At 50.0% G+C, this 25,778-nt stretch overlaps 1 protein-coding gene across 6 annotated transcripts in view; it reads left to right on the forward strand.

The window, feature by feature from the left end:
* Nucleotides 1-25,408, forward strand: part of cacnb2a (calcium channel, voltage-dependent, beta 2a) — a 45,949-nt gene extending 20,541 nt beyond the window's left edge. For 2 of the 6 annotated variants that reach the window (XM_084702539.1, XM_084702541.1), the window contains 12 exons: nt 9,647-9,766; nt 13,921-14,043; nt 14,221-14,357; nt 14,587-14,663; nt 15,215-15,348; nt 17,554-17,634; nt 17,781-17,839; nt 18,346-18,455; nt 19,566-19,717; nt 20,645-20,740; nt 21,387-21,569; nt 23,124-25,408. In XM_084702539.1, coding sequence (XP_084558665.1) covers nt 9,647-9,766; nt 13,921-14,043; nt 14,221-14,357; nt 14,587-14,663; nt 15,215-15,348; nt 17,554-17,634; nt 17,781-17,839; nt 18,346-18,455; nt 19,566-19,717; nt 20,645-20,740; nt 21,387-21,569; nt 23,124-23,843 — 1,992 coding nt within the window. In that variant the 3' untranslated portion in view covers nt 23,844-25,408. Of the gene's footprint in view, nt 1-572; nt 923-7,565; nt 7,819-9,646; nt 9,767-13,920; nt 14,044-14,220; nt 14,358-14,586; nt 14,664-15,214; nt 15,349-15,610; nt 15,631-17,553; nt 17,635-17,780; nt 17,840-18,345; nt 18,456-19,565; nt 19,718-20,644; nt 20,741-21,386; nt 21,570-23,123 lie in introns of those variants that run through there. The other 4 variants (XM_084702542.1, XM_084702543.1, XM_084702545.1 and 1 more) reach the window with 4 other exon arrangements.
* The last annotated feature ends 370 nt before the right edge of the window (nt 25,409-25,778 follow it).

Raw genomic sequence — 25,778 nt, forward strand, 5'->3', positions numbered from 1 at the left:
GTGTGCGTGTCTCTGTGGGTTTTCGAGAGAGATTGAAATGTCCCTTCTTAGATCTCAGTATTTACAATAAAGACCTGGAATACTTCATCTGCTCTGCCACAGTTTTTTCCTGAAGAGTGATTAGAAATCAGTACTTCGACAGTGTTCTTTTATGTACAATCAGTTTTAATCCTTTGTTGATTGAGCGGGTGGGTATCGCATATTTTCGACATAGTGAACATAATTGCTTCCTGCAGTGCGGGACTCTGGAACATGTGTTGAGACCATCTACGTTGGGTGAGTTCAGTTCTCACTCTTCCGTTCCTCCGAGTCTAACCTCTTCAAGGCACCGAGGAACACATGTAAACTGGGATCACACACTCACACTCACACACATTAAACGCTGCTACAGCTGCTTTTGGTGCATTCTGGAATTTTTAGGCCTGCCCCGTTGGCCGGCGTCCTTACTTCCTAACTGGCTGTGTGCGTGTGTGTGTGTGTGTGTGCCTGTGTTTGTGTGTATGTGTGTGGGAGGAGAGCAGGGGGGGGAGGGGGCAGAGGGTAGCTTGTTTTCGGGACTGGAGGACGGGCGCTACGTTCTGAAAGAGTTTTCTCCCAGCGTGGGAAAGCAAGAGGCTCGTCTGCCTCTGCCTCTCGTGTGGGACAGACGTGGCCCATACAAGGGCCGCAGCTCCACCTTCAACCCCCGGACTCCAGCTCCCTCCGCGCGGGCTGCCTCTGGGAGGAGGAGACCTCGCTTTCAGGGAGCGGGCGAAAAAAAGAGATCGAAACGAGAGGAGAGAAGTAGGAGGAGGAGAGAGGAGGCATAGGTGTTTGCTCTGCTAGGGAAGAGATGGACAGATGGTGAGGAGTTCTCCCCATCAGACAGTGGAGCTGGGCAGGGGAAGACATGCATCTGTCCGGCAGCGAGGAGTCTGATGTGGTGAGTGTCCTGATATACGACCTCAGTAGAAACACGAGTCACACTAACACACTCAAACACTTAAACAAACAGTATGTAAACACTTTTGAACTATGGTGGTGGTGTACAGAGACAGCTTGAGTCTTCTTCTCTGCCTTCTCACCCTCGCTTTTCTGAAACAAAGAGGACGAGTGCTGGAATGCGGTAGAAAGTTGTTTTTCTTATGTGTGCATGTGCGTGTGTGTTTTTTTTGGTAAAATCTAGGATCTGAAGGGCGTAATCCTAGACTTCCTACTTTCCTTCCTTGTCCTCCGTTCCTGGAAGTTTACTTAGCTGGTTTTGTAAATTCACTACAATAGAACTTGTTTGTAGCTTTGGACGAGGAGGGGGGGAGTGTGGTGTGTTTGAGAGGGGGGCTGTTGTGAGCAGACACTCAGCATCTTGTCTGAATTTGGGACTGTCCGTGCGTGGGCTTTACTACCCTTAAGTGGTGAGCAGCGACAGGAGTTAACGACTTGTTTGAAGGAAGGAAAATAAACACCTGGAAAGAACCGGGTTGAGGGCGATGGGGTTGGGGGAAGGATTGCCCTGCCCACTTCCACCATGGCTCCTCTGTTTCCGCGTAGCTCCACTCTGCTGTTTTGGATCGTTTGGTGTGAATAGTAAGTAGGACAATTTAGCCGCGTGCTACATGGTGATGCATTATGTGAGTCTGTAACGTCCCTGACGATAGAACTTTCAGCATGTACCATTGGACTGTAGATGCTGGCAGCATTCCACCAACAAAGGATTACTTTCCATCAGCCTTCCATTTCTCTGCTTTTTTTTTCTCTGTTTCATTATCTTGGGTGTTTACAGTGGGGTTTTCTGGCATGTGTGTGTGTGTGTGTGTGAGAGAGAGAGAGAGAGAGAGAGAGAGAGAGAGAGAGAGAGAGAGAGAGAGAGAGAGAGAGAGAGAGAGAGAGAGAGAGAGAGAGAGATAGATAGATAGATAGAGAGACATTGAGAGAGAGAGAGAGAGAGAGACATTGAGAGAGAGAGAGAGACAGACAGACAGAGAGAGGGTTGTTGGTATCCTCTGCTCGCTGATAACAGGATGACTGGCTCGACACACTTCCACAACTTAATATGTCTGCTCTGGTCAAATCACTTACACAATCATCCCTCAGACCATTAGTGTGTGTGTGTGGGTTAGGGTTAGGGACAGTGCGTGCGTGTGACAGTGCTTGTGTGTACGTGCGTATGTGTGTGTGCGTGTGAGCGACAGTGTGTACTGTATGTGTGTGTGACAGATGCTGTTGTCCGTCTTGTTGACTCATTTGGCCGTGTGAGCTGGAGACAGGGGAGTACCTGACCAGCAGTCCTCCCCCCAGTCACACACACACACACTCACACACACACACACACACACACACACACACTGTCTTTCACACCGCCACTCTCAGTTATAGTGTATGTGAGGGTTGTGAGTGGCCCGGGCCTCCTCTAATCCTTGAGGCGTATGTACACTGGAGAACAATCCTGCTGTGGGTTTGCGTACACATACTTATCGACCCGTGTTTCAACGTTGTTAGATGCCCTTTGAGCCGGCACGGAACTCTATGCTACTCATTCCTACATGGAGTGGAAGAGAGAGTGTGTGCGTGTGTGTATGCCCTAGTCCCAGTACCAACCCTTCTTCTAGTCCCAGTTCTTGTCTCAGTAGCAGTAAAGCAGCTCATGAATCATCCACAGTCTTGCCTGGCTCTTTCTACACCTCTCTCTTTTTCTCTCTCTCCCTCCCTCACACACATCGCACAGGGTCACCCATGGATGTATCCACACTCCTTTAATTACCCAATCTCCCGCCTCTCTTACCCCCCTCCTCTTTTCAACTCTCTCTGGCTAACTGAGTAATGTAGGAACTGCTTGGTCTTGTTTTTTGGTTTCCCAAGTGACCGTCTCACTTAGCCAATCCGTTCCCGGGGATCCTGTCATGTGATTGACAGATGAGCGGGTACATCACCTGGATGGGATGATGCACTTATCTAATGCACAGGAGAGGACGTTTGGCACACAGAATGCTGGCCAAACACTTTTCCCACGCCTGCCGGGTGTCACCTTGACGTCCGTGCAGCCAATGCCTCTCTCGCCGCGCGCCAGAGAAACCATTACTCCACCCACCGCACTCCCCACCTTCCCCATCATCTCTCTCCATCCATCTCTGCTCACTAAATCACTCAGTTGGTCTCTCTCTCGCCCTCCCCCTGTAGCTCTCTCCCTGTGTCCTTCCTCTCTCTGTGTCTCTCTCTCTCCCTCTCTCTCCTCTCTCTATGTGTCTCTCCCTCTCTCTTTCTCTCTGTCACAAACACACACACACACACAAGCTGTCACTCCTACTTGTTCTTTTTGTTCTTCCGTCGTCTCTCTCTCTCCACTGCCCGCAGACAACAGAGTCATTGTGTTTCGTTACGTACAGCTTTGGTTGTCAGCTTGTCTTGTGCCGATGCGCCCTGCAAGACACTGTGCTGCTCGCGACGCGTCTCTGAACGTGTCCTTGACGTTCTGTGGGGCTGATGGACAGACAGCCAACGTGGGTTTGGTTTTCAGTCCTGAATGAGTCACCCGAACAGCTGTGTCACTATGTTCCCCCCCAGTGACGACTCCACCGCCTGCCACAGGAGATTAGGTTTTGCCAGGCCATCTTTGGAAATAAGAATGTTGTTCTTAAATGATTTTGCCTGGTTAAATAAAGGTTAAATAAAAAAAAAAGAAAAATTAGAACATCCCGAACCGGGCCGTCTAAATACCGTCTGGCGTGAAATATCAGGAAGATAGGGTCCGGGATTAGAGAGAGGTCAGTCTGCGAGGCCCGACGTGTGGACCTGAAATGAGGGTTCAGTTCAGACGCTTGTAAGTTGCTGTGATACGCACTTCACAGCTGCTCATTCTGCCTCGGTGTTCACTTCTCCCCGGCTCTGTGGAGAAGATGAACGTGTGCAGCGATAACCGCCCTGAAAGAATCCCTATAATGTTTGATTTCCTTATTCTAGTAGCCTATTCGTGAAGTGTAAGTGTAAGTGTAGAAAATGAAATAGAGAAGGGGTGGGGGTGGGGGGGGTGGGAAAGATTAGGTTTGTGGGAGAAAATGGGATATGACGGGAAGACAGGGGGAGAGAGCCAGAGAGAGGGAGCACTGGAGAGTTGTGTGTGGGCCAGTGCAAGGTAGCGCGGAAGGAGATGGGGAGAGGGAAAGAGGGAGAGGTGAAGGAAAAGAAAGAACAGACACTAATGCACCATGGTCTACATAACGTACTGGAGAGTACTCCTGCATCTTAAAGCAGGCTGCTCTCGTTTTGTACCCACACGGCTTTTCATATTGACTGTTGAACCCATAGTGGAAGTACAGAACGAGTGTTGTAGATGCGTAACAACGCCGTTTGGATGTAATACAACGGCAGATTCCCTGATGTGGCCTCTACTGAAAGAGCCCACCTGCACGCAGGACACAGGCACACACACACCACTGCCCAGCCAGGCATTCTTTGCCATTTAGCTGTAGTGGTTTGTAGTGTTGTAATGTATTGTTTTTGGTGTGACCTCCGCGGGTGGTGACCACATGTGACCTCGCAGCCAGAACCCTGTCCAGAGGGATCGATAAGACCGTTACAGAGACCACAGAAGCACTAGCACCCCCCCTTCCACACACACACATAGACATGCAGTGCTTACGTGACACATTGTGTTCATAATAGATTATATTATAGTACACTCTCTACTCCCTTACCCCGCCTCTCTCTCACTTTCTCACTCACATACACACACACACACACACGTTCACACCCAAACTGTCTCTTTCTGTCTCCTCAGGTCAGAGCTAGCTGGTTCCAGTCTGTGTGTAGGCTATATTTTGGGTTGTATTCTATTGATATCAATGCAGGTCTGGGTCCAGAGGTCAGTCCTGTCCTGCAGCCAGACTCAGTCTGTCAGTGTGAGTCCATGTCAGCCTCCCTCCCTCTCTCTCTCTCTCTCTCTCTCTCTCTCTCTCTCTCTCTCTCTCTCTCTCTCTCTCTCCCTCCCTTTCTCTGTCACCTCTCTCTGGGCACATCACTCCACTTGGAGAACATCTGTGGCCCTCTGGTGTCATGTGACCCCATTCCCCTCTCTCACAATGTCTGCCACTGTAGGTGTCAATCCCAGTGCTCCAATAACAGCCCATGCTCTTTCTATACACACCTGACATAAGCTGCTGGGAGGATGGCTTCTGAACACTGCTGCCGTCGCTCCTGTTCTGACTGGAGTGGAGGGCCTTTTAGCTGCTCCCTCGGTCACCTGCCCCTGCGTAGGCATTGTTTACACGCTCCTGTGTAGTCAAACTCATCTATTCTTCTCCAAATCTGTATTTGGTTTATGTAATGGTCGCATCCTGCATTTGCTCATGAACCAAATTGGTTTCATGGGTATTAATGAACTGAAATCATATTGCTCTCCTCCAGTCTTGCTTTTCATGTCGGAGGCATTTATATCAGCGTGTCAGAACTGCGGGCTGGGAGGGCCCTGGGGAGGGGGAGGGCTCTGGGGAGGGGGAGGGGCAGGGGGCATGTAGCCGTGGCATTGATTGGTTATGATAAGCAGATCTAATGTAATGAGCGTGACATCCTCTGATGTCCAGTCAGAGCTACCAGAGGAACTTGCCACCGAAACACAAAGAAATAACCTCTGCATGTCAGAGGACCTTTCTTCCTCCCACTCGCCGACCTTTGATGACCTCTACCACGGGACGGGCAGTGGGGACTAAAAACGTGCATTTCTGAATCAGCTTCCCATACCATTGTTCTGTCTTCTCCTTCTTACCTCTCACCACAATGATTGCAGGGGTGGGAGTTTTTAATTAAAGTTACAATTACTCTAATCAGTCCAGTGTGACTTTGCAGTGTTCACATGTAATGAATCACCAGTGATCTGATGTGCTGGGGTTTGGAATGCTGGAGTCTGGTGAATCACTCAAGCTAAGATCAGAGTGGCGAGGAGATGCTCTGAAGACAGGGGCTATTTATATGTCACTCTCTCTTTATCTCTCTCTCCTTCCTTCTCTCTCCCTCTCTCTCTTCCGCCCTACAATGTTCAGACTTCCTTTTGCAATTTCTCTCTTTCACGATCTCCCTTTTGTTATCTCTCTTCATCTCTCTGTCCCTCTCTCTCTCTCTCTCCCTCTCTCTCTCTCTCTCTCTCTCTCTCTCTCTCTCTCTCTCTCTCTCTCTCTCTCTCTCTCTGTCCCTCTCTCTCTCTCTATCTCTCTCTCTCTTTCTCTCTCTCTCTCTCTCTCTCTCTCTGTCCCTCTCTCTCCTCTCTCTCTCTCTCTCTCTCTCTCTCTCTCTCTCTCTCTCTCTCTCTCTCTCTCTCTCTCTCTCTCTCTCTCTCTCTCATTCCTCTTACCCCCCCCTCCATCCATCTCCCCTCGTCCTCCTCTTTGTGGTCTCAGTCTGACATGCCAGTGTGTGCTGGTGTGATTTTAGATGCATGTGAGTGCGACTGAGCATGCTCCTCCCCTCCCCAGAGACAGACAGGCAGGCAGGCAAATAAACTTTGGACTCTGATCATAACTAGTGTACATTGTGTGTGTGTGGTGGGGGGGGGGGGTACATGTCAGCCCATAAAGACCCAATGTTTATGAAGCTTCTTTTGTGTTTGTGGGAGTGTGTACGTGTGAGTGCACGCAACTGGGAGCTCCGAGGACTGAGAAACGCACACAGTTGACAGAACGGAACACGCACAGGGGACGAGGGAGTGCAGCGGTCTGCCTGCGCATCGATCACAGCCCAGGCTCCAGAGCAGATGGAGACACTGTGAGGGGGAACCAAGAAAACCATAGAGGAGGAGGAGGAGGAGGAGGAGGGGTAGAGAGGCTGGCCAGAAGGATACGGACGGGAGGCAGAGAGAGAGAGAGAGAGAAAGGAGGGAGAGCGAGGGAGGGAGAAAGAGGCAGAGCTACAGACGCGGAGCGCAGAAAAGCCTTCGAGGCGGTGAGGGAGACACAGACATATACGTGCTGAGGGCTGGGAGGTGGGAATCGCAGCAGCACCTGACTGTGGCGTCAGCCGCGCGTTAGCATCCTTAGCAGCAGCAGCAGCTGCTGTGAGTCTCCAGGACCCAGGGAGAGAGAGAAGAGAGGAGACAAGAGACGAGAAGTGAGGAGGGGTCCGGAGGAGCATGGCAGAGCAGCCCGGGCAGGCGACAGCAGAGCACAAGCGCTACAGCAGGACCGGGGCTGGGGGAGTGGCTGCCTCTGGAGCCGGGAGCGGGGCATGAGCAGGGCGCTCCGGAGCTGCGTCGTGGCCGCCCAGCACGCACCAGGACCCAGGCTGAGCGCTGGCCAGAGGTTCCCTGAGCGTGGAAGACGGGAGCGGTGGGGACGTGGGGGAGATTATGCGGCGAGCGGCGGAGGTCTCATGTGGACGAGGCACTCTCAAGCGGCAACAGGACCGGTAGCTGGAGCTCTCTCTGCTTGCTGCAGTCACACAGCTGTCTGTGGACCCACCTTCAGCACACAGCCCAGGCTCCTGCAGCGGTAGCAGCAAGCGTCCTGCAGCTCTCTCAGTGAAGGTGGACTCCGAGCCACCGCTAGCTCCATCCATCCCCTAAGTGTAGCATGAGCAACCGAGGTAGCGCTTTGTGAAAGTTTGCGAGGGCATCCTTCCTCGTGGTCGTCGTCGCCACGGGCCGTCACAGTTGCATGCGTAGCGTCCCGGGGAAGCCGTCGTTCTGAAGGCGCGTGCCTGCAGGCTGTAGCCGTGGAGACGCGGGTGGAGGGAGCACTTGTAGCAGCAGGCAGAGCAGTGGCCCTGGACACTGAGTGAGCAGGTTGGCTGATGAAGGCCAGCTGGATCCGACTGCTGAAAAGAGCCAAGGGAGGTCGCGTCAAGAGCCCAGACGCCTGCGTAAGCCCACCGCTCTTGTTACTAATATAGGCTCACCTCTCTGTGTGTGTGTGTGTGTGCGTGCGTGCGTGTGTGTGCGTGTTTGTGCGTTTGTGTGCGTTTGTGCACAGGAATGCGTGTGAGCTTCAGTGTTTGTGTGTTTCCTTGGGTGTGCTGCTCATGAATCCATCGATCCTTCCATCTATCCATCTATCTCCTGGGTTCAAGGTGGTGTTGTCATGCTGCAATGGTGATGATGAGAGGGAGGGGCGCGTCTGTCACTGCTGTTTAGTGCGGGGCGCTCGCACAGGCACACACACACACACATGAACACACGCACACACTGTCAGATCCGGGTAGGGCTCCATATCACCTCCTCCAGAACCACTCTGGGAGTCTCATTGGCAGTCCTGACACCATGGATTTGAATATAAATAGCAGATAGCATCTGAATGTTTAATGCATACTCCTCTAATGTCTATGGCGAATATAGAAGTGAATGCGCACGCATAGTCTTCAAAGAGAGAGCGTGCTAGGATATAGAAGAGCCTTCCAGTGGATGTGGGGAGAGACTGGTTGATGGATGTGGGGAGAGACTGGTTGGAGAGATGAAAGGGTGTTGGATATACTCTGAGACTCGTTTCAAGGTTTTTGCACTGTATCATGTATGAGGTAGGAGAGGATTGAAGATCCTTAGTTTAGTTATTCACTGAGCCTGGTTCAGGGGCAGGTAGTGAGAGAGCCCATGGATAGTTAATGAGCGACGCTTCAGATGAGCAGCAACAGAGAGGTGTATTTATAGGCAGCTGTGCTGTAGAGGCACGCAGAGAGAGGAGAGGAAAGAGAGCGCTGCTTCATGTATGATGTGGCAGACACATGGGCCAGATTGGGGACTAGAAGGAATGGAGGGGAGGGTTTCCAGTTCCACACACAAACACACACACACCGACACAACCAGCAGGTGACAGGTTCAGAATAGTCAGGTGCTCTTGGGAATGCTATGTGTGTGTGTGTGTGTGTGCGTTTAAGAGAGAGCATGGGTATTTTGTGTGTGTGTGTGTTCTGAGGACTGTTGGGTAGTTGTAGTCACGCGGGCAGAGCGTGCTGAGAAGTGATTTTGAACCCAGACAGAACAGAGTAGAGTGGTGCAGTGGGCTGAATGAGAGGCCTTGTGATGGCTTGACTGTGTGCAGGTGACAAAGCGCGCTTGTTCACTGTGGAGTGACAACATGTCAGGTGGTGCATGCGTCTGCTTCTTTACGTGCCTCCAGGCTCGAAGACGTATAAAAACACACACGCGTACACACACACACACACACGCATGCACACACCCACAACCCCGTCACTCACACACAAGCCCATATTGGAGCCTCCAGCTTTCCAATAGTAGCTCATCCCAGCTCCAGAGAGCTCTGCTGGGGAACAGCTGAGCCCATGGGAGGGATGGATGAGAAGACGCCCTGGCCTGGAGGGAGATGACACTCTGAGGCTGTCTGAGACAGACCGTGTCCTGCTGCTTGGGAGGTGGACGGAGGCTTGGGAGGAGGGGGGTTCCATGTTTACCACTGCTTTATTTAGTGATGTTCATGTCTGCTTGTACCCTCTGGGTTATGGTGTCAATATAATCACTGAGGAACCATTCTCCTCAACTTGACCTCTGGGTCATTCCACCTATAGGGCTGAATGTGGCCATGGCTGGGTTTATGGCCATTCTACTCTTAGACAAAGTACCTGATCTAGTGTGTTTGCACAATGATTGCGCAAAAACTGTGATTGGACGCCAGTCCTGAATGTGTTGTTGAGTTTGTGCGACGGTGTGACATTAAGGTGTGTGTGTGTTCTCCTGCAGGGTTCGGCGGACTCCTACACCAGCCGTCCATCAGACTCAGATGTGTCCCTGGAGGAGGATAAGGAGGCGGTGCGAAGAGAGGCCGAGCGCCAGGCCCAAGCCCAGCTCGAGAAGGCCAAGGTACCCCTCTCTCTCTCCTCCTCTCTCTCAACTTCTCTCCTCCTCTCCCTCACCTTCTCTCCTCCTCTCTCTCACCTTCTCTCTTCCTCTCTCTCACCTTGTCTCCTCTCCTCCCTCCGGGCATAACCGTGCGAGGTAGCCTCACACATGATCGCGTCCAGCACCGGGCTGTGAAGCTCCGTGGCTCGGCCACGGGGGCACAGGTGGCCTCCGCCCTCTCAGGTCAACAGCCGAGGAGGGCAAGGCTCCAGAGAAGCACATCTCAGGGAAGGGGAGAGGGTGGAGCTCCCCTGTTCCATCGGGCCCCCTCAGCCTCAAACCTCTAGCCGTTTCCTAGGCTGCCTCCTTCTGGCATCATCTCCTCTCCCTCCTCCTGCTCTCCGCCGGTAAACGGGCGTCGGAGCAGCTGGAGGGTTTTACGTCCCAGAACGAGGCCCTCCTGTTCGCTAATTAAAAAGATAAGCTGGCAGCAAATAACCTGCCGTGGATTACCCCCAATAGCGGACGCTGATATATATATATATACGGCAGGAGCTGTAAAAGCAGCTACTCAGTGATCTGGTCTCAGACCAGGGAGGGTCAGTGGAAGGGCAGCCCTGATGACTGTAATGGTTTATGAGCTGTAATTCACAACAACTTGTCTTCAGCACAGCCACAGTTTATACCCTGAGTACATCGTGGCAAAAGCTCTGTGGACTCCGCTCCTCTGAGCGCGACCTCACTAAGTGTTGGGATCTCCATTAGGGAGATGTGGTCCTCTCTCAGCAGTCTCCTCCGATGACTCCTCAGCTGTGTCTGGAGTTTATGGATCAACTTTACCAAGCGTCTTAAAACAACATTTGAAATGTAGTCAAATAGTCAAGACGTTGCCCTTTTCTAATTGCTGAGAGCTGTGTGAAGCAGCTGTCCCAGATCAGCGACGCTCTCTACAGCCCAACACCCAGCCCTGTCACGCTGAGACAGGACACATCCTGTCCGGCCCTGACCGTGAGCGACCCGAGTGCATCACAGGGCACAGAGCGTCCCAGCAGACCCCGGGGGCCTGAGACTCTAGAGACAGGGCAGGACTCGGCTCTGATTGGTCCAGTGGGACCTGCAGCTGCTGGTGGAATCTTTCGGGGCCCCTCAGACAGACTGTTGACGTCAGACTGCAACTTCTATGAAAATCCCTGGAATTGTATTCATCAGACAAACACATGAGCATACCAACGAACCAACCCCTCTTGGTGTCTCTGCACATTTACAGCCACCAGTCATCCTAATGGTGTAGGATTTTAATTTTAAATATCCAAACAAACTCTTCAGTATCTGGCCCTTAGGGGGCTGTCCTGATAACCAGTTTTATTATGCAAAGCAGCGCTGTAATAAATAAATAGCCATATGGGCTATGCTCATTTATAAACTCAAAAAAGCCCATGCTGGATTGATGAAGGTCACGGAGACCTTACTGTGTCGCATTAAAGCTCGATTGAACCAGTCTGCAGTAGCAGCAGGCTCCCCTCCAGAACAAGCCTGCTGCTGGGCTAAGACGGGACGATTCCTATCAAAACAATGAAGAGCACCCAAGGTGAAACGTTGGAGAAATGATCTATCGCCGTGGATCTCCTAATGGAAACGCTTGTGATGCGTGCGACATGGCCAATCAGCAACTCTGAGGCCAAACGCTCAGCAGCCACAGGCGTGAGTGTTGGCGGAGCGTAGACCGGGGGATATTAGCTCAGGAAATATTCAATGGGTGCGGAGGGGTCTAATGGAGGAGGGTCTCTGGTGATTGGCCATTGACCACATAATTGCCGCCTTCCATTCAAGCCTTGTATCTCTACCTCTATCCCACAGTCTCTATTTCACTCCATTTCTTATGTCTGTCTCTCTCTTTCTATTTTTCTTTTCAATCCCCTCTCTCACATTCTCCCATCATTCTTCATATCCCCCTCTTACCTACTCTCCCTCCTCTTCACTCTCTCCCCTCCTCCATCATTCTCACAGTCCCTCTTTCCCTTCATCTCCCCTCCCCCTTTCTTTCTCCCTCTTGCTCTCTCTTTCCCAGCGGTCAATACAGCATGCCTAATGAAAAGGCTGAGATACCCGGTGAGCAGGGAGAGAGCAGGGGTCTGTAGACTGAGACAGGAGAGGGAACCAGTTACCAGTTGTGTGGAGCCATTACATTGGCTGTCACCCGGGATCGGAGGTGGCAGATTCTCTGTGTGTGTTGGTGTGTGTGTGTATGTGTTGCTTGTAAAAAGCCATCAAACCAGCCACTGAGAAGTGCCACACATCCCTAAAATGTATCCCTGCTGGGTGACTGTGGAGAAGCTGAGAGGTGGGGGAGAGGCAACAGGCCATGAGAGAGATCCCCCCCCCCCCCCCACACACACACACACACACACACCTCCTGACAGAAGCCTTGCTGTAATGTACCCATGTAGCTCTGAGTATGCGATCATCAAGGACACGGCGTCCTCCATGTGTCATCACGTGCAGCCTGTACAGTCCCCACACTGTAGCCCAGAGATGGGCTCTCATGACATGGACATGGACACCCGTGCATACATATGAGCATGTCCCATTATGTGCTGCGCGGGCCCCTATAAGTACTTTAGAGAGTCCTACGGTGATGTTTGAAGCCAAGTGTCTTCATAGTCAATCATGCTGGGTGTGCACCTGTTCCATATTCATACAGAACATGACCTGAGAGTGAAGGGCAGCAGACACACGTGAGGGGGGGACAGCCCCCCCCCCCCCCTCCCCCCCCCCCCTCCCCTCCCCCCCCCCCCTCCCCTCCCCCCCAGCCCATCCAAGCTTCTATAATCTACTCTGATCTTAAAGACTCGGCTCGACTTGACTCTGCTGGGTTCTGATCTACTCTACTGTAGTCTATTCTATTATACTGTATCAAGCTAATCCAGGTCTCCCACAACCCTGGCCCACCCCACCCCGGGTCCATCTCATCAGCAGGTGACCATGGAAACCGGAGTCCTTCAGGAGGATTACGGTGCACCACAGCACACTGTGCATTTGCTGTGTCTGTTCAGTCAGACGGCTCCAGACAGACAGACAGGCAGGCGGGCAGGCTCGTCACGCTCTCGCTGGCAGGAGGTCATGTAATCTGGACCAGGGGTCACGTCCATGTCACCTGCCACTGTCACTGCCACTGCCATACTCAGACTCACAGCGGATTACAATGCTGTGCCCAATAGCATTTGATGTCATTCTAAGAAGAATTTACCTTAAATGATGGATTTTGTTGTCTACTGTCAGGTTGAGATTTAGAGTGTTTGTGTGTGTGTGTGTGTGTGTGTGTGTGCGTCTATGTGTGTTGCGTGCCCACTCTTTCCTCTTCTCAGTGACCTATTTTCTGTCTAAGTCTTTGTTAAATCCCCTTTTTGCCGAAATGTAATGCCTTACTACTGCTGTGAGGCTTAGCTCCTGTCTGGAACGGAGGGATAGCATCGCGGCTGCCCGATCAATTCACAACGTGGAGCGGCTACGGTGTCAGGACCCCCCTGCGGGGAACTGAAGCAGTTCATTAGCTTTATGTGTTATCTGGAGGGACGGGCAAGGCTATCCCGGATGAGAAGGTCACAGATGATGAGATAGGTGGAGGCCGTTATTGATCCAATGGCTTTAAAGTTTCAAGGCTGGATTTACACACCATTTACGTGAATGCGGTTGCCTGTTGTTATTTATGAGGAAATAAAAAGGCTGAAGCGATGAAGTCGTATCTTGCTGCTTAGTGGCATTTTGTCTCTCACTGGCTTGATGGGTAATGGGTATGTTTTGACTCCAGCGGCGATACAGGTTGGGTACCATATCTGCTTCTGTGTCTGGCTGTGTGCTAGCGTGTGATGGCAGGGTGACAGGGGGAGAGGGAAGGACCTCAGTCTTTCATACATACATCATAGAGGGGTGACTCAGCCTGTCACTAGCAACTTTACTAGGGATATTTCCAACAATGGGGAGAAAATAGCTTGACTCTCTTTCACAACCTCATCCCATAACACCATAAAAACCTCCCACATACCTACACCCAGAGAGGCCTCCACTCCGCTAATCATCTCAGTCTCTCCCTACCGACTCAACCCGGACAGGGGAGCTTACCAACAGCCTCCTATACCGTGAGTGACTGGTCTCTGTGTGGTTCTTTCCCATAACAGACTAAACCGGTTGCGTTTGCCGTCCGCACAAACGTCCACTACAGCGCCGGCCATGACGACGATGTCCCAGTGCCCGGCATGGCCATTTCCTTTGAGGCTAAAGACTTCCTCCATGTCAAAGAGGTGAGGGGTCACATACACACACGCACCAACGTCGACTGAATCGCGATCAAGAAGGAGACTTGGGAAATGATGACGAGGATGGTGATGGTGATATGGATGACTATGATGATATTTATGATATGTATGATTATGATGATGAAGAAGAGGCGTATTTCTAAAGGTACTTTCTCTCCATAGAAATTCAATAATGACTGGTGGATAGGTCGCCTGGTGAAGGAAGGCTGTGAGATCGGCTTCATCCCCAGTCCTGTGAAGATAGAGAACACTCGCATCCAACACGAACACAGGGCCAAGCAGGGCAAGTTCCACTCCAGGTACAACTCCCCTGCTCCCTGCGCCCCTCCCCACCTCATCACTGTCACCATGGAAACTACCACACCATCTCTCTTCCTCCCTAGACTAGCTGACTTTGAAGCCAAATGAACCCCAGCAGCATGAACAGCTTTCCAGGAATAAATAGTGATCTCACACGTTTACACTAAAACTGTTGTTGTCGCCCTCTCTCTCTCTCTCTCTCTCTCTCTCACTCTCTCACACACACAGTAAATTGGGAGCAAACTCGTCCTCCAGTTTAGGTGAAGTGGTTCCAAACTCTCGAAAATCCACCCCTCCTTCCTCTGGTAAGCAATGAGACCCTTTGCCAAGACTCATAACATCATAACGAGAACCAACTCTGTCCAAATGTTAACACAACAGTCTTACCTCAGACTAGAGATACATAAACAGAATAGAATTCAAATGGTTCAAACAAACTGCAAAGTGAATGTTCTACTGAGTGTTTTTATTTGAGCTCATCTCAATGCTACTAAATCATAGCTAAGATCTCAGACACTGACAGTGTGTGTATCATTGTGTGGCCTTTATTGCAGTGTCTCTGGTCTCTTGTGGGTTTACCCTCTGTGTTGTCAACTGTTGGTGTTTGTATTCTCTCTGTCTAAATACCTGAGTGTAAAGCATCAAGATCTGGGCCAATAACATAGAGCAAACACTTGTACTTAAAAAAAAAAGTTGAGGTGTGTTTTGAATAACCTCACAGGTAAATTAGTTCCCAACCAGGTATTAAACCACTCACAGCCTAAGAAATGACAGATCCTCCTTGACCCAGGTCTTGTTGCCTTGTGTGTTTCCTGTACCTTGGTATGACTCTGGACCTGTCTGTCTGTGTGCGTAGCCATTGACATAGACGCCACAGGCTTAGACCCAGAGGACAATGAGCTTCCAGTCAACCTGCGCTCTCCTAAAGCCAGTCCAAACACAGTCATGTCTCCCCTAGCAAAAGAGAAACGAATGCCTTTCTTTAAGAAGGTAAACGTGGCGCCTGTATCGGTCCTCTCTCTCTTTTTCTTTCTCTTTTTCTTTCTCTCTCTATTTTTCAGTTTCTCTCTCCATCTCTCCCTCCCTCTGACTGCCCGCTCGGCTCCCACGGAATGCCTGTGGCTGCTCAGCATCACTCAGCGTCCGTACTGTTTGTCCTCCGTGTGCCACCGTCCGTGTCCCTCCGCGTCAAGTCATTAGCATGCCTTCCTGTCCTTAACCTCTCTCTCTCTCTTCCATTTCACATTTGTAGCTAAGCAGAAGCAGAAGTCGGTAAGTTGGAATGCGGCACGTCCCCAGCCAGCCACCAGCCTGGGCCTGGAACTGGGCCTGGTGCTGGACCTGGAGCTGGACCTGGTGCTGGGTCTGGAACTGGGTCTGGAACTGGGTCTGGAACTGGGCCTGGTGCTGGGTCTGGTGCTGGGTCTGGTGCTGGGTCTGGAACTGGGTCTGGAGCTGGGGGCTGCTAGGATATGCTTATCTGATCCTTTTCTCTGCAGTAACCCCCACCCCTCTGTGATAGTGTCTGTGTGTGTGTGTGTGTGTGTGTGTGTGTGTGTGTGTGCATGTTTGATTGAGGTTCAGTGAGACCTCAGTGTATCCAGTCAAGTTTCTGGTGTTGCTTTTGTTCTAATAAGCATATTCTTTGTCAATGGTCTGTTCTGGTGCAGTGCCTTGCGAATAACTTACATAAACTTGTTCTTAAATCAAAATATTCCATAAGGAACCCTTGCCACGTTTCGCAAATGCAGTCAGTCCCAAACCATTGTTTTGTCTTTAGTAAAACAATTACGTCTGTTCAAACAATATAAACACAGACATTTATGACAGGACAATAATCACCGTTACTGGAATCAGCTTGCATGAATGTTTTTACAAGAAAACGATTCTGTTATTTTAAACAGGACGTTGTATAAAAACATGCCCTGACATATAAAAAGGGTGCATTGAAGTTACAGTAGTCCAAGAAAGTCTCCACATGTGACGTAACGTCTCCGTACGTGATTGGGTAAGGATGTGACATGTCCGTCATCGGGCTGTCCCGGGATGTGCGTGCATGTTGATCGGCGGTCAGAACAGGCCTGCTGCGTTCTTCTGCTCTGATGTCACCCCTGGTCCCCAGGGGGTCACTGACGGCAGCAGATGTTACACATTTAAACAACATGAAAGAGAGAGGGAGACAGAGAGAAAGAAAGAAAAAAAGGCACATGATTGTAGACTAAATGAAACTGAAAAAAAAGATAACAGCAGAACACAGAGTGATGACTAGAGAGAGACCGAGTGAGAAACAGAAAAAATATAGACCTAAAATGCTGCAGAGCCCCAGACACATGTTATGCTAGCTAGTTGAAAGCTAGTCAGTTGTCAGCGATGAGAGGAGGAACCAGACTCCCTTCCCAGCTAGCTGCTCCCCCCACCGCTCAGCTGACAGGCCTGTCTCCTGCAGAACTAAGATCACACGCCACCGCGAGCTGGCGGGCAGCTCGCGAGGAAAAGGATCCCACAAATATATGCCTTGTCACTGGGGAGGAGGTGCGGTAGAGCTGGAGCCTTAGAAGTTGTCTGTCCCTCTGTCACACACGTGCACGCACGCACATCAGTCTCTTTGAGGCTGATGGATACACTGAGCCCCCACTCTGTCTTTGGCTGTGTGAGGCTGTCTGTCTTTTAACCGGTTTGCCCGCTGCCTACTAACTACATGTGTTTCAGATGTAATGTCTTGTCTGACAACCTCTCCTCTTACTCACATTCCCCTCCCTCTAAAAAAGAGAACAGGTGAAGGATGAAATGAGCTGAACACATAGCACAGTGTGAATATCCAAGTTTCGTTAAGGAGGTTGACCTCACAGGATGTGTTTGAGATGTTTGGCGATTGCAATTTGGCTCCACGTTGAAGCACCTCCTTTCATCTTTCACCAAGTTCAGACTCTCCGTCCTCAATCCGGGAGAGCGTCCTTCCTGTAGGTATCGTCCTCCAACCACTGGGCTCAAAAACCTGATTCTTATCATCAACCTGCTATTTGATGAGGGCTTAAACCTACAGGACAGTGGCTCTCCCGGCTTAAAGAGCTGTATGTTAACATGAAGTGTGTTTGTCATGCCCAGCCCTTCCCTCCCCATGTGGTCTGTGCTGGTGAGTGTGGACGTAAGCTCCCCAGACGCGTGAAGCTGACAGCCTGTCTCATTTCTCGGCAGACGGAACACATTCCTCCATATGACGTTGTGCCTTCCATGAGGCCAGTGGTCCTGGTGGGACCGTCGCTGAAGGGATACGAGGTAGCACTTCAAATCTCTGCCTGTGTAAACTGGTGGAAACTTCCTGTAGCAATGAACTCAGCCGTTACTAATTAGTTAGTGTCACTGACGCGGTTCACATCCGGCTCAACAGTGGACATTACAGTGTTTCTCCCATCTGTTCACAGGTGACGGACATGATGCAGAAGGCGCTGTTTGACTTTTTAAAACACCGATTCGAGGGGAGGTAATGTGAACCTGATTTTTCTTTATCCCGCCCTCTTCCCCATTTCCCTCCTCTCCCTCTCTCTTTCTAGCTCTTTCTAGCCTGTTCCCTCTATCTCTCGCTCTCTGTCTCCCTGAGTTCTATAGGCTGGTATTTAGCCGTCCCTGGAGAGGGGAGTGTGTAACAAGTTTATTTGGCCTGGGGATGTGTGCTGCTGCTTTAAATAGGCCTGCTCCATGTCCTTAATAGGCCATAGTGGACCCTGGCGCTGAGAGGGATCCTCCAGTCCCTGGCCCGGCCACTTTCTGGCCACCCCTCACACACCATAAACTTACAGTACACAGACTACAAGGTTGTCTAGCAAGATTTTTTGAAGGTGTTCCATTCGTTCTTCGTTCGGATGAAAGTTCCCCTCTGCCGAACCTTTCTCGCGACGAGAGCTCTCTTTCCGTTGATGTGGTGTTGTCCCTGTCCTGTTGTCTGCTGCTGACCTGGCCTTGTCCCTCCTTCTCTTCCCCTCCTCCCAGGATATCCATCACCAGGGTGACGGCGGACATCTCTCTCGCCAAACGCTCAGTCCTCAACAACCCCAGCAAGCACGCCATCATCGAGCGCTCCAACACGCGCTCCAACCTAGGTAGCTTTTCAGGGAGAGATGCGCCCCCCTCCTTTCTTCCGCTCACCCGCTGTGTCCTAGAGAGGCCAGGCTTAAAGAGAGAGAAGGGAGGAGAAGATTAGAGAGACTCTTAATGATGCCTGTAATAAAACAGTCAACAGACTATGTCACTGCAGGGAAAGTAGGACAGGCTTTGGCCTGTGATTACAGGTTTGTGTTCTTAATGAGAGATGGAGACGAGAGGCATGTCAGATAACGAGCTCAACAACTCGTCTGATTGGCCAGTGTTTGATGAAAAAACTTTGAATCAAGTATAACAAATTCGTCAGCCGGGACCTAGCTGGTCGATGGAGGGAGGGCGGTTGGGTGGGCGGTGGGGAGGGAGGGCGGGAGGGCACTGTTCCCCATGTGGCATCCCCACTACGGAGCAAACAGCACTCTAAAATCTCGTCCCAGAAAAAACTGTGGCGTAGATATGAGAGAGGAGGTGGGGATGCTTTTTATTCACGGCCAACTCCTAACTGATAAGTATTTAATCATTTCAGGGAGGGAGAGACGTGTTGACACATCACACTGAGCTCTACTCTGACAGGATGGTAAATGTCACATCAAAAACATGAGGCTGAGGATGTGCTCGTTGTGCCTCTATCCCTGTGGGATGAAGGATTATAACATGCATGTCAGAGACTTTGCTTTCCAGTCCTGTCTGTCAGTTCCTGTCCCTTATCCCCATAGACATACACATAACTCTGGGATTTAAATAGGTCTCTCACAGGAAAGCTGGAAAAGCAATATTATACAATACACTCCAATCACCAAACATCTGGCCGTGTGGCTTAATTTCCGGAAACAAACCCAGTGCTGGGCATGTGTATCCGAGCCGGCCTCAAACCTGGACAAACAGAAGCTGTGTTTGAGTTAATAATGACAAGCCACACCAAGGAGACATCCTGAACTGATAGTGTTGTATGCTTATGACCTCAGGGTGCCCAGCTAATACAAAACTCATTAGATATGGGAACACTTTAGATCCAGATGCTGGTGTAAGTGTTAGTTAACAGATAATAAGGCATTTCTAATATATATTCTCTTTCTCTCCCCCCCTCCCTCTCTCCCTCTGCCTCCCCACAGCTGAGGTCCAGAGTGAGATCGAGAGGATCTTCGAGCTGGCCCGGACCTTACAGCTGGTGGTTCTGGACGCCGACACCATCAACCACCCAACCCAGCTGGGCAAAACCTCTCTGGCACCCATCATCGTCTACGTGAAGATCTCCTCTCCCAAGGTGAGGCTGCTCGGGAACACACCAACTGTTACCAACTGTTGAAACCACATACTGTTACCAGACCACACCCAGACTAACAATAAAGCACAATAACTAACATACTACAGGGAGCAATAATACAATATAACACAAAACCATTGCGTTGTACGTCATTGTACTTCGATCTTAATGTAGGTAGAAAATTCTAATGACTACTATAATATTTCAGAGTAGGTTAAACCATACAGACTGCAGCGATAGCCTGTTTTAGTGCAACATTGTATGTTCTCTGCCAACACTTAGCTGTGAGGACCTGAGCTAGGTGTGAATGGGTAGAGGGAAGGTAGCGATGCAGCCCGGAGCATGGCCTGGAGGTTGAGCTGGAGAGGAAGGCCAACTGACAGGAGGGACAGATTGATGAAGCGGCCAATCTGAAGGGAAGGGTTCCTTAGACTCCAGTGTTGTACTGGTTTATAGACACCCCTGGGGGCCTGGGCTGTATGGAGGCATCTTGTCACTGCTCATATCGCTTTTCTGTTACAGAGCGTCTTCTTGCTTAGTGTTTTTTTAAATACGACCTGTCACGTCTGACAGCTCCCTCGTCCAAATGAGGGGCGTGTGCGTGACACGACTGATTCATCGCAGCCAACGACCTTCAGCGTTGTGGAAATAAAGCCCATGATTCTGTGATCAATAAAAACTGAGTTACATAGGAAATGAAAAAAGCATTGCTGAAGAGGCGTAAAATAGAGAGAGAGAGACCCCCGTAAATCAATGTCCTGTCGGTCTAAATCACACTTGGATGGAGTAAAGCCCTCTCTTACCCTCCTCGCTACCCATGGAGAAACAAATGTGGCTCCGAGGTTGAAAATAGGATCCACACTCATGATTATTATACCCGCACCTCTCTCTCTCTCTCTCTCTCTCTCTCTCTCTCTCTCCTCCCAGGTTCTTCAGAGGCTCATTAAGTCCAGAGGGAAGTCTCAGGCCAAGCACCTCAACGTCCAGATGGTAGCAGCCGACAAGCTGGCACAGTGCCCGCCTGTAAGTAGGCACACGGGGCATGGGTCAATGCTAGGCAAGGTCAAAACTAGACCTCGCTCCAAATCATTTCTTCATTACTTAGAGCACCGTATCTGTGATTTTGTTTAATGCCTGACCTAGTGGTCTCCATAAGCTAGTCCGCTAGTCCACCTGGTACTCCAGAGGTTTGCCTGTGAGCCTCTCCTATCTGAGGTCAGCTGTAGATTAACTGTACAGAGAAATGCTTCTGACTGAGATTCTGACATCTGCCGCCAGGCCTACTTTTTTTTTACTTGAATACGACTTTTAGTTTTGCAGAGCTGCAATCCTCAGTTTAAATCTAAAACGCAGGGTCCCTAGTGGGATTTATTTTTCAAGTGGCTGCTTGATCTGAAAAGTTTTATATAATAAATGTTGTTGGCTTTTGCAGTAAGTGGGTTATTTTGTGTCTGACACAGATTATTGATTCTCACAGTAATACTCTATGGGAAATAGGCCTATTTAGACTGTGCAAAGTTATTTGAAAGTCTATGCCAAAAAATTTAAGAAAAGCATTTGCAACAATTGCAATTACATCCTTTCTCCATCTGTCCCTCCTTTTGCCTTGTCTTTATCTCTCTTTTCATATTTCCCTCTTTTCCTCTGTCCATCTCTTGGCCTTTCTCAGGAGATGTTTGACATCATCCTGGATGAGAACCAGCTGGAGGATGCCTGTGAGCACATGGCTGATTACTTGGAGGCCTACTGGAAAAGCACCCACCCTGCCAGCTGCAGCCCCCCAAACCCTCTGTTAGCCAAGCTGGCCACGGCGGCCCTGCCCTCGGGCCCAGCCCCGGTCTCCAGCATGCAGGTACAGGTGCTCACCAAACTCAGGGCCAACGTGGGCCAGGGAGCTGGGCCAGGAGAGGGCATACAGGGCAGGGAGACAGGCAGACTGTGTAGAGAGACAGGAGGACAGGGCATAAGAAGCAGGCAAACAGGGGAAGACAGACAGACAGGGCAGGGAGACAAACAGACATGGCAGGGAGATAGGCAGACAGGGCAGGGAGGCCGACAGACAGGGCAGGCAGGGGGGCAGACAGACAGGGCAGACAGACAGACAGGGCAGGGAGACAGGCAGACAGGGCAGGGGGGCAGACAGACAGGGCAGGGAGACAGGCAGACAGGGCAGGGGGGCAGGCAGACAGGGCAGGGGTGTAGACAGACAGGGCAGGGAGACAGGCAGACAGGGCAGGCAGACAGGCAGACAGGGCAGGGAGACAGGCAGACAGGGCAGGGGGGTAGACAGACAGGGCAGGGGGGCAGACAGACAAGGCAGGGGGGCAGACAGACAGGGCAGAGAGACAGGCAGACAAGGCAGGGAGACAGGCAGACAGGGCAGGGAGACAGGCAGACCGGGCAGGGAGACAGGCTCAGTAGACATTAGCCACCCTCTATCCATGGCCTAATGAGCAAGATTAGACAAGCCAAGTTAAAACAGGGATGGAGAAATAGAGGGATTAGGAGAGAGGGATGAGCAAAACAAATAGTATAGTGTATTAAACAGCTGATTAAAGGGGGAGAGAAAAGGTCAGAGAGGTGGAATGTGGGGCTTGGGTGGAGATTGTCCAACTAACAAGGCCTTAGAGGTCATGAACACTGTAACAAACATTAACAAGATCTGTGTCTCACAGATGACAAGAGGATGATTGGTTTAACAATCTGCAGGTTGCAGCTGCAGTTGTAATAATTTTCTTGGTCTCTTATCTTTAGCAACTTCCCTTAACTCATAGATAATCAATTGTTTGTACGATACACCTCAGTTAGTTAAAATTCACTGTAGAAATAGATACAAATGGTAGGTGTGTACAGAAAGGGTTAATAACTTGCTTTGTCTGACTGAATAATGAACAATCAGACTGAGGTCATTGTGTTATTTCACGGACGTACCTAAGACGTCCACATATCTTTCCCTGTACCCTGCTTCTATGTATTGCCACCACAATGGAAAATGTAAGACTGAAAATGCAGAGATGGATGAAGCTTCAGATGAGTGATATAGACAGACTGTGTGTCTGTGGTCTGGTGAGTGGTAGCCTGTGTGGACTTCAGAGATTAGCATTCCACAGGGACTGTGACTTAATCTAAATCAATCTATGATCAAACGAACCTAGTCACTTTCAGAAATTGAATTCTCCAGGTCAAGCTTCAAGGACTGAATGTTTCCTGTAAGAATGTAGTTTGGAACATATACATTCAACCAGCATACAGTCCATGCTGTGTACTCCTGTATGCTGTGTACTTTAAATTAATGCATGTTGGTTTAGTTTGTTTGATCTGCATGTGTGTGTGCGCGTGTGTGTGTGTTGACCTAACGTGTTTGCCGTGTCTAACTCCACTAACACACGTGTGTTGCTAACCCCAGGGCACCGGGGCAGAGCAGAAAGGGGATAAGGCAGTGGGAGAGAGGAAGGGCTCCAGAGAGGACCACCACCACCACCAGAGCCAGGACCAGGGAGACCCGGAGGGGGAGGAGGAGGAGGCAGAGGGGGAGGGCAACGAGGAGGAGAGGCCCCTAAGGACAGAGTCCTCCAGAAGGCCCCAGCACATCCACCACCGCTCCTCCTCCACCAGGACTGAGCACCACAACCACCACCACCACCACCACAACAGCAGCCGCACCAGGGGCCTCTCCCGGCAGGAGACCCTGGACTCTGAGACCCCCGAGAGCCGGGACTCAGCCTACATAGAGCCCCGCGCTCACCTGCTCCACCAGGAGGAGGAGGAGGAGGAAGAAGTGGAGGAGGAGGAGGAGGAAGAGGAGGAGCCGGGGGAGGGGCACCCCCAGCAGCAACAGCGCTACGAGGCGCTACCTCACCGGGACCACAACCACCATCACCACCACCATCACCACCGCGCAGGTGCGGACGAGGCCGGGGGCCATGGCCCAGGCCACCACCGCTCCAAGGAGCGCGAGCAGGACCACAACGAGCGCAACAAGCCTCGCGGTCACCAACACCACCGACCAGCACGTGACCACCACCACCATTACTACGACCGCGACAGGGACCGAGAGGGGGAGGTGGCCCCCAAAAAGAGGGGAGACACAGGGGACTGGGCCAGAGACTCCTACATTCACCAGTGACAAACTAGCCCTTCCCAGGCCCCTAAGGACCCACCACACACACACACTAAGTCATAGTGCTCACACTCGGTTCTTGAAAACTGTTCAGTTCTCCCACTGTGCTGCTACACTCCCTCCCAAACCCCTGCCTCCCGTTAATGTATGCTTCCTTTGTAAAAGCTGTTGCTACCCTAGCAACGGCAGTATTTTGATTATATAGAAATAGATATGAATATATACAGTATGTATATGTGTGTGTGTATCTATGCATAGACGTGGTCGTTTATGCTTGGGTATGCATGACTATTCTCAAATATGCATATTTTAAAGCTTGTGTTTGGTAAAGCATGACAGAACAGAATTATTTTCTGTGCTGAGCTGTGCTTTCTGTGATTAGCCTTTTGAAAATTTATTTTAGTTTTTTTTTATTTATATTTTTTTGTTTGCTTGCTGCCACTTGAACAATTGGTTCTTTCAGACTACTGCTAGGAATGACTATAGGAAGTGGGGTTAGGTGACCTACTGTAACCCAGTTAGGTTATGCTGCATTTGCAGATGTATTATTATTTGTTTTGGTTCCTATTTTATTGGTTGCTTTTTTATTCTGCTTTATTCATTTGAGATGTTTGGTCCTCTGATATTGAAACCTCCTTGGGGCACACCTTAGTCTTGCCTTACAAGACAACAGAATAGTGACATAACTTCCTGTCTTACATTGCAGTACTGTTCTATTTATAAGGGTCCAGTAACATTTTATAACATTGATACACCTTCTGTTGAGCACTTTTAATATAGAATGTTTCACATTGGTGTCCGGTGATCAAGACTTGATGTTTCAATTTTAATTGTCAGTCATTTGTCTGCAACTGATCCCCCATGATAGCTTACGAGTTCTAGCTGGAAGTCTTTTTTACCAACTCAAACTCACCCGACAGTATAATTAGATGAAGAATGTGTATTATGAAATAACCTTGAAAATATTTGACTGAAGGGAAAAAAAAAAATTGTTAATGAGACAATTCTATGAACCCAATTTACTCCTTTACCTTGCCAAATGCACAATTTATAGTTTGGGTGTAATTGAAAATCAATCACCCCATTTAACCGACAGAATGTACATGCTTGTGCTCGTGAGAATACTCCAGAGCAGATCAAAGTCTGTCTATGGGATGGGCACCTCCTGCCATTGTACCACCCAGTACAGATTTAGTCAATCCAGAAACAGGGTCAGAGATTCAGGATAACTTGAAATCAATGTGTGATTCACACATTTCACACCGAGACTCTCTTAGTAAAAGTGTGACATTATACTGCATAAACCATGTGAAAAACAGATGTTCCTCCGTCCAACAAGCTGCCCTCTCCACAATAAGGGAGTTGATACACTGTCCTCTGTTTACATTTCTACCTGTCCCCCTGGTATTCATGATCAGACTTTTAGTTTATAGGTTTGGCCTAAAATATGATTATAACAAACTGTCCATTTATATGCTACTCTAGTAGCACCCTACACATTTTTAATGGTGTACATTTGTATGTACATAATGTATAAATACAAAGAATAAACTTGGTGAAGGATCAACGTAGAGGACAAGACCTCCAATTAGTTCATATTTATTGAAGCAACTGTAATATGTTTTAGAATGGGCTTTCCTATCAGTGTGCATACCTATTGCTTCTGTTGTTTTCTATAGCTGGCTCAGACATTTACTTCAAATTTTCCTCCTCAGACGAAGAGCGGGTCTCCTAGCTCTCTGTCTATAAATAGGCAGTCTCTGAAACAATCTAGAGAATCCCAGGTGGAGCCGCCATGACAACGTAAATGACAACAGTGCAGAGTGAGTGGGCAGAGCTAAATATAAGCCTGTGTTCAAATCCCCCTTCGTCTCGACAGGCCCCACTGACTCACTCTCAAGACTGCTTCATCTGTTTCAGTACATGATTCAATGCACTCTT

The sequence above is a fragment of the Hypomesus nipponensis genome, chromosome 8 (genome assembly GCF_054491055.1).
Source record: "Hypomesus nipponensis isolate SF chromosome 8, ASM5449105v1, whole genome shotgun sequence".
NCBI lineage: Eukaryota > Metazoa > Chordata > Actinopteri > Osmeriformes > Osmeridae > Hypomesus > Hypomesus nipponensis.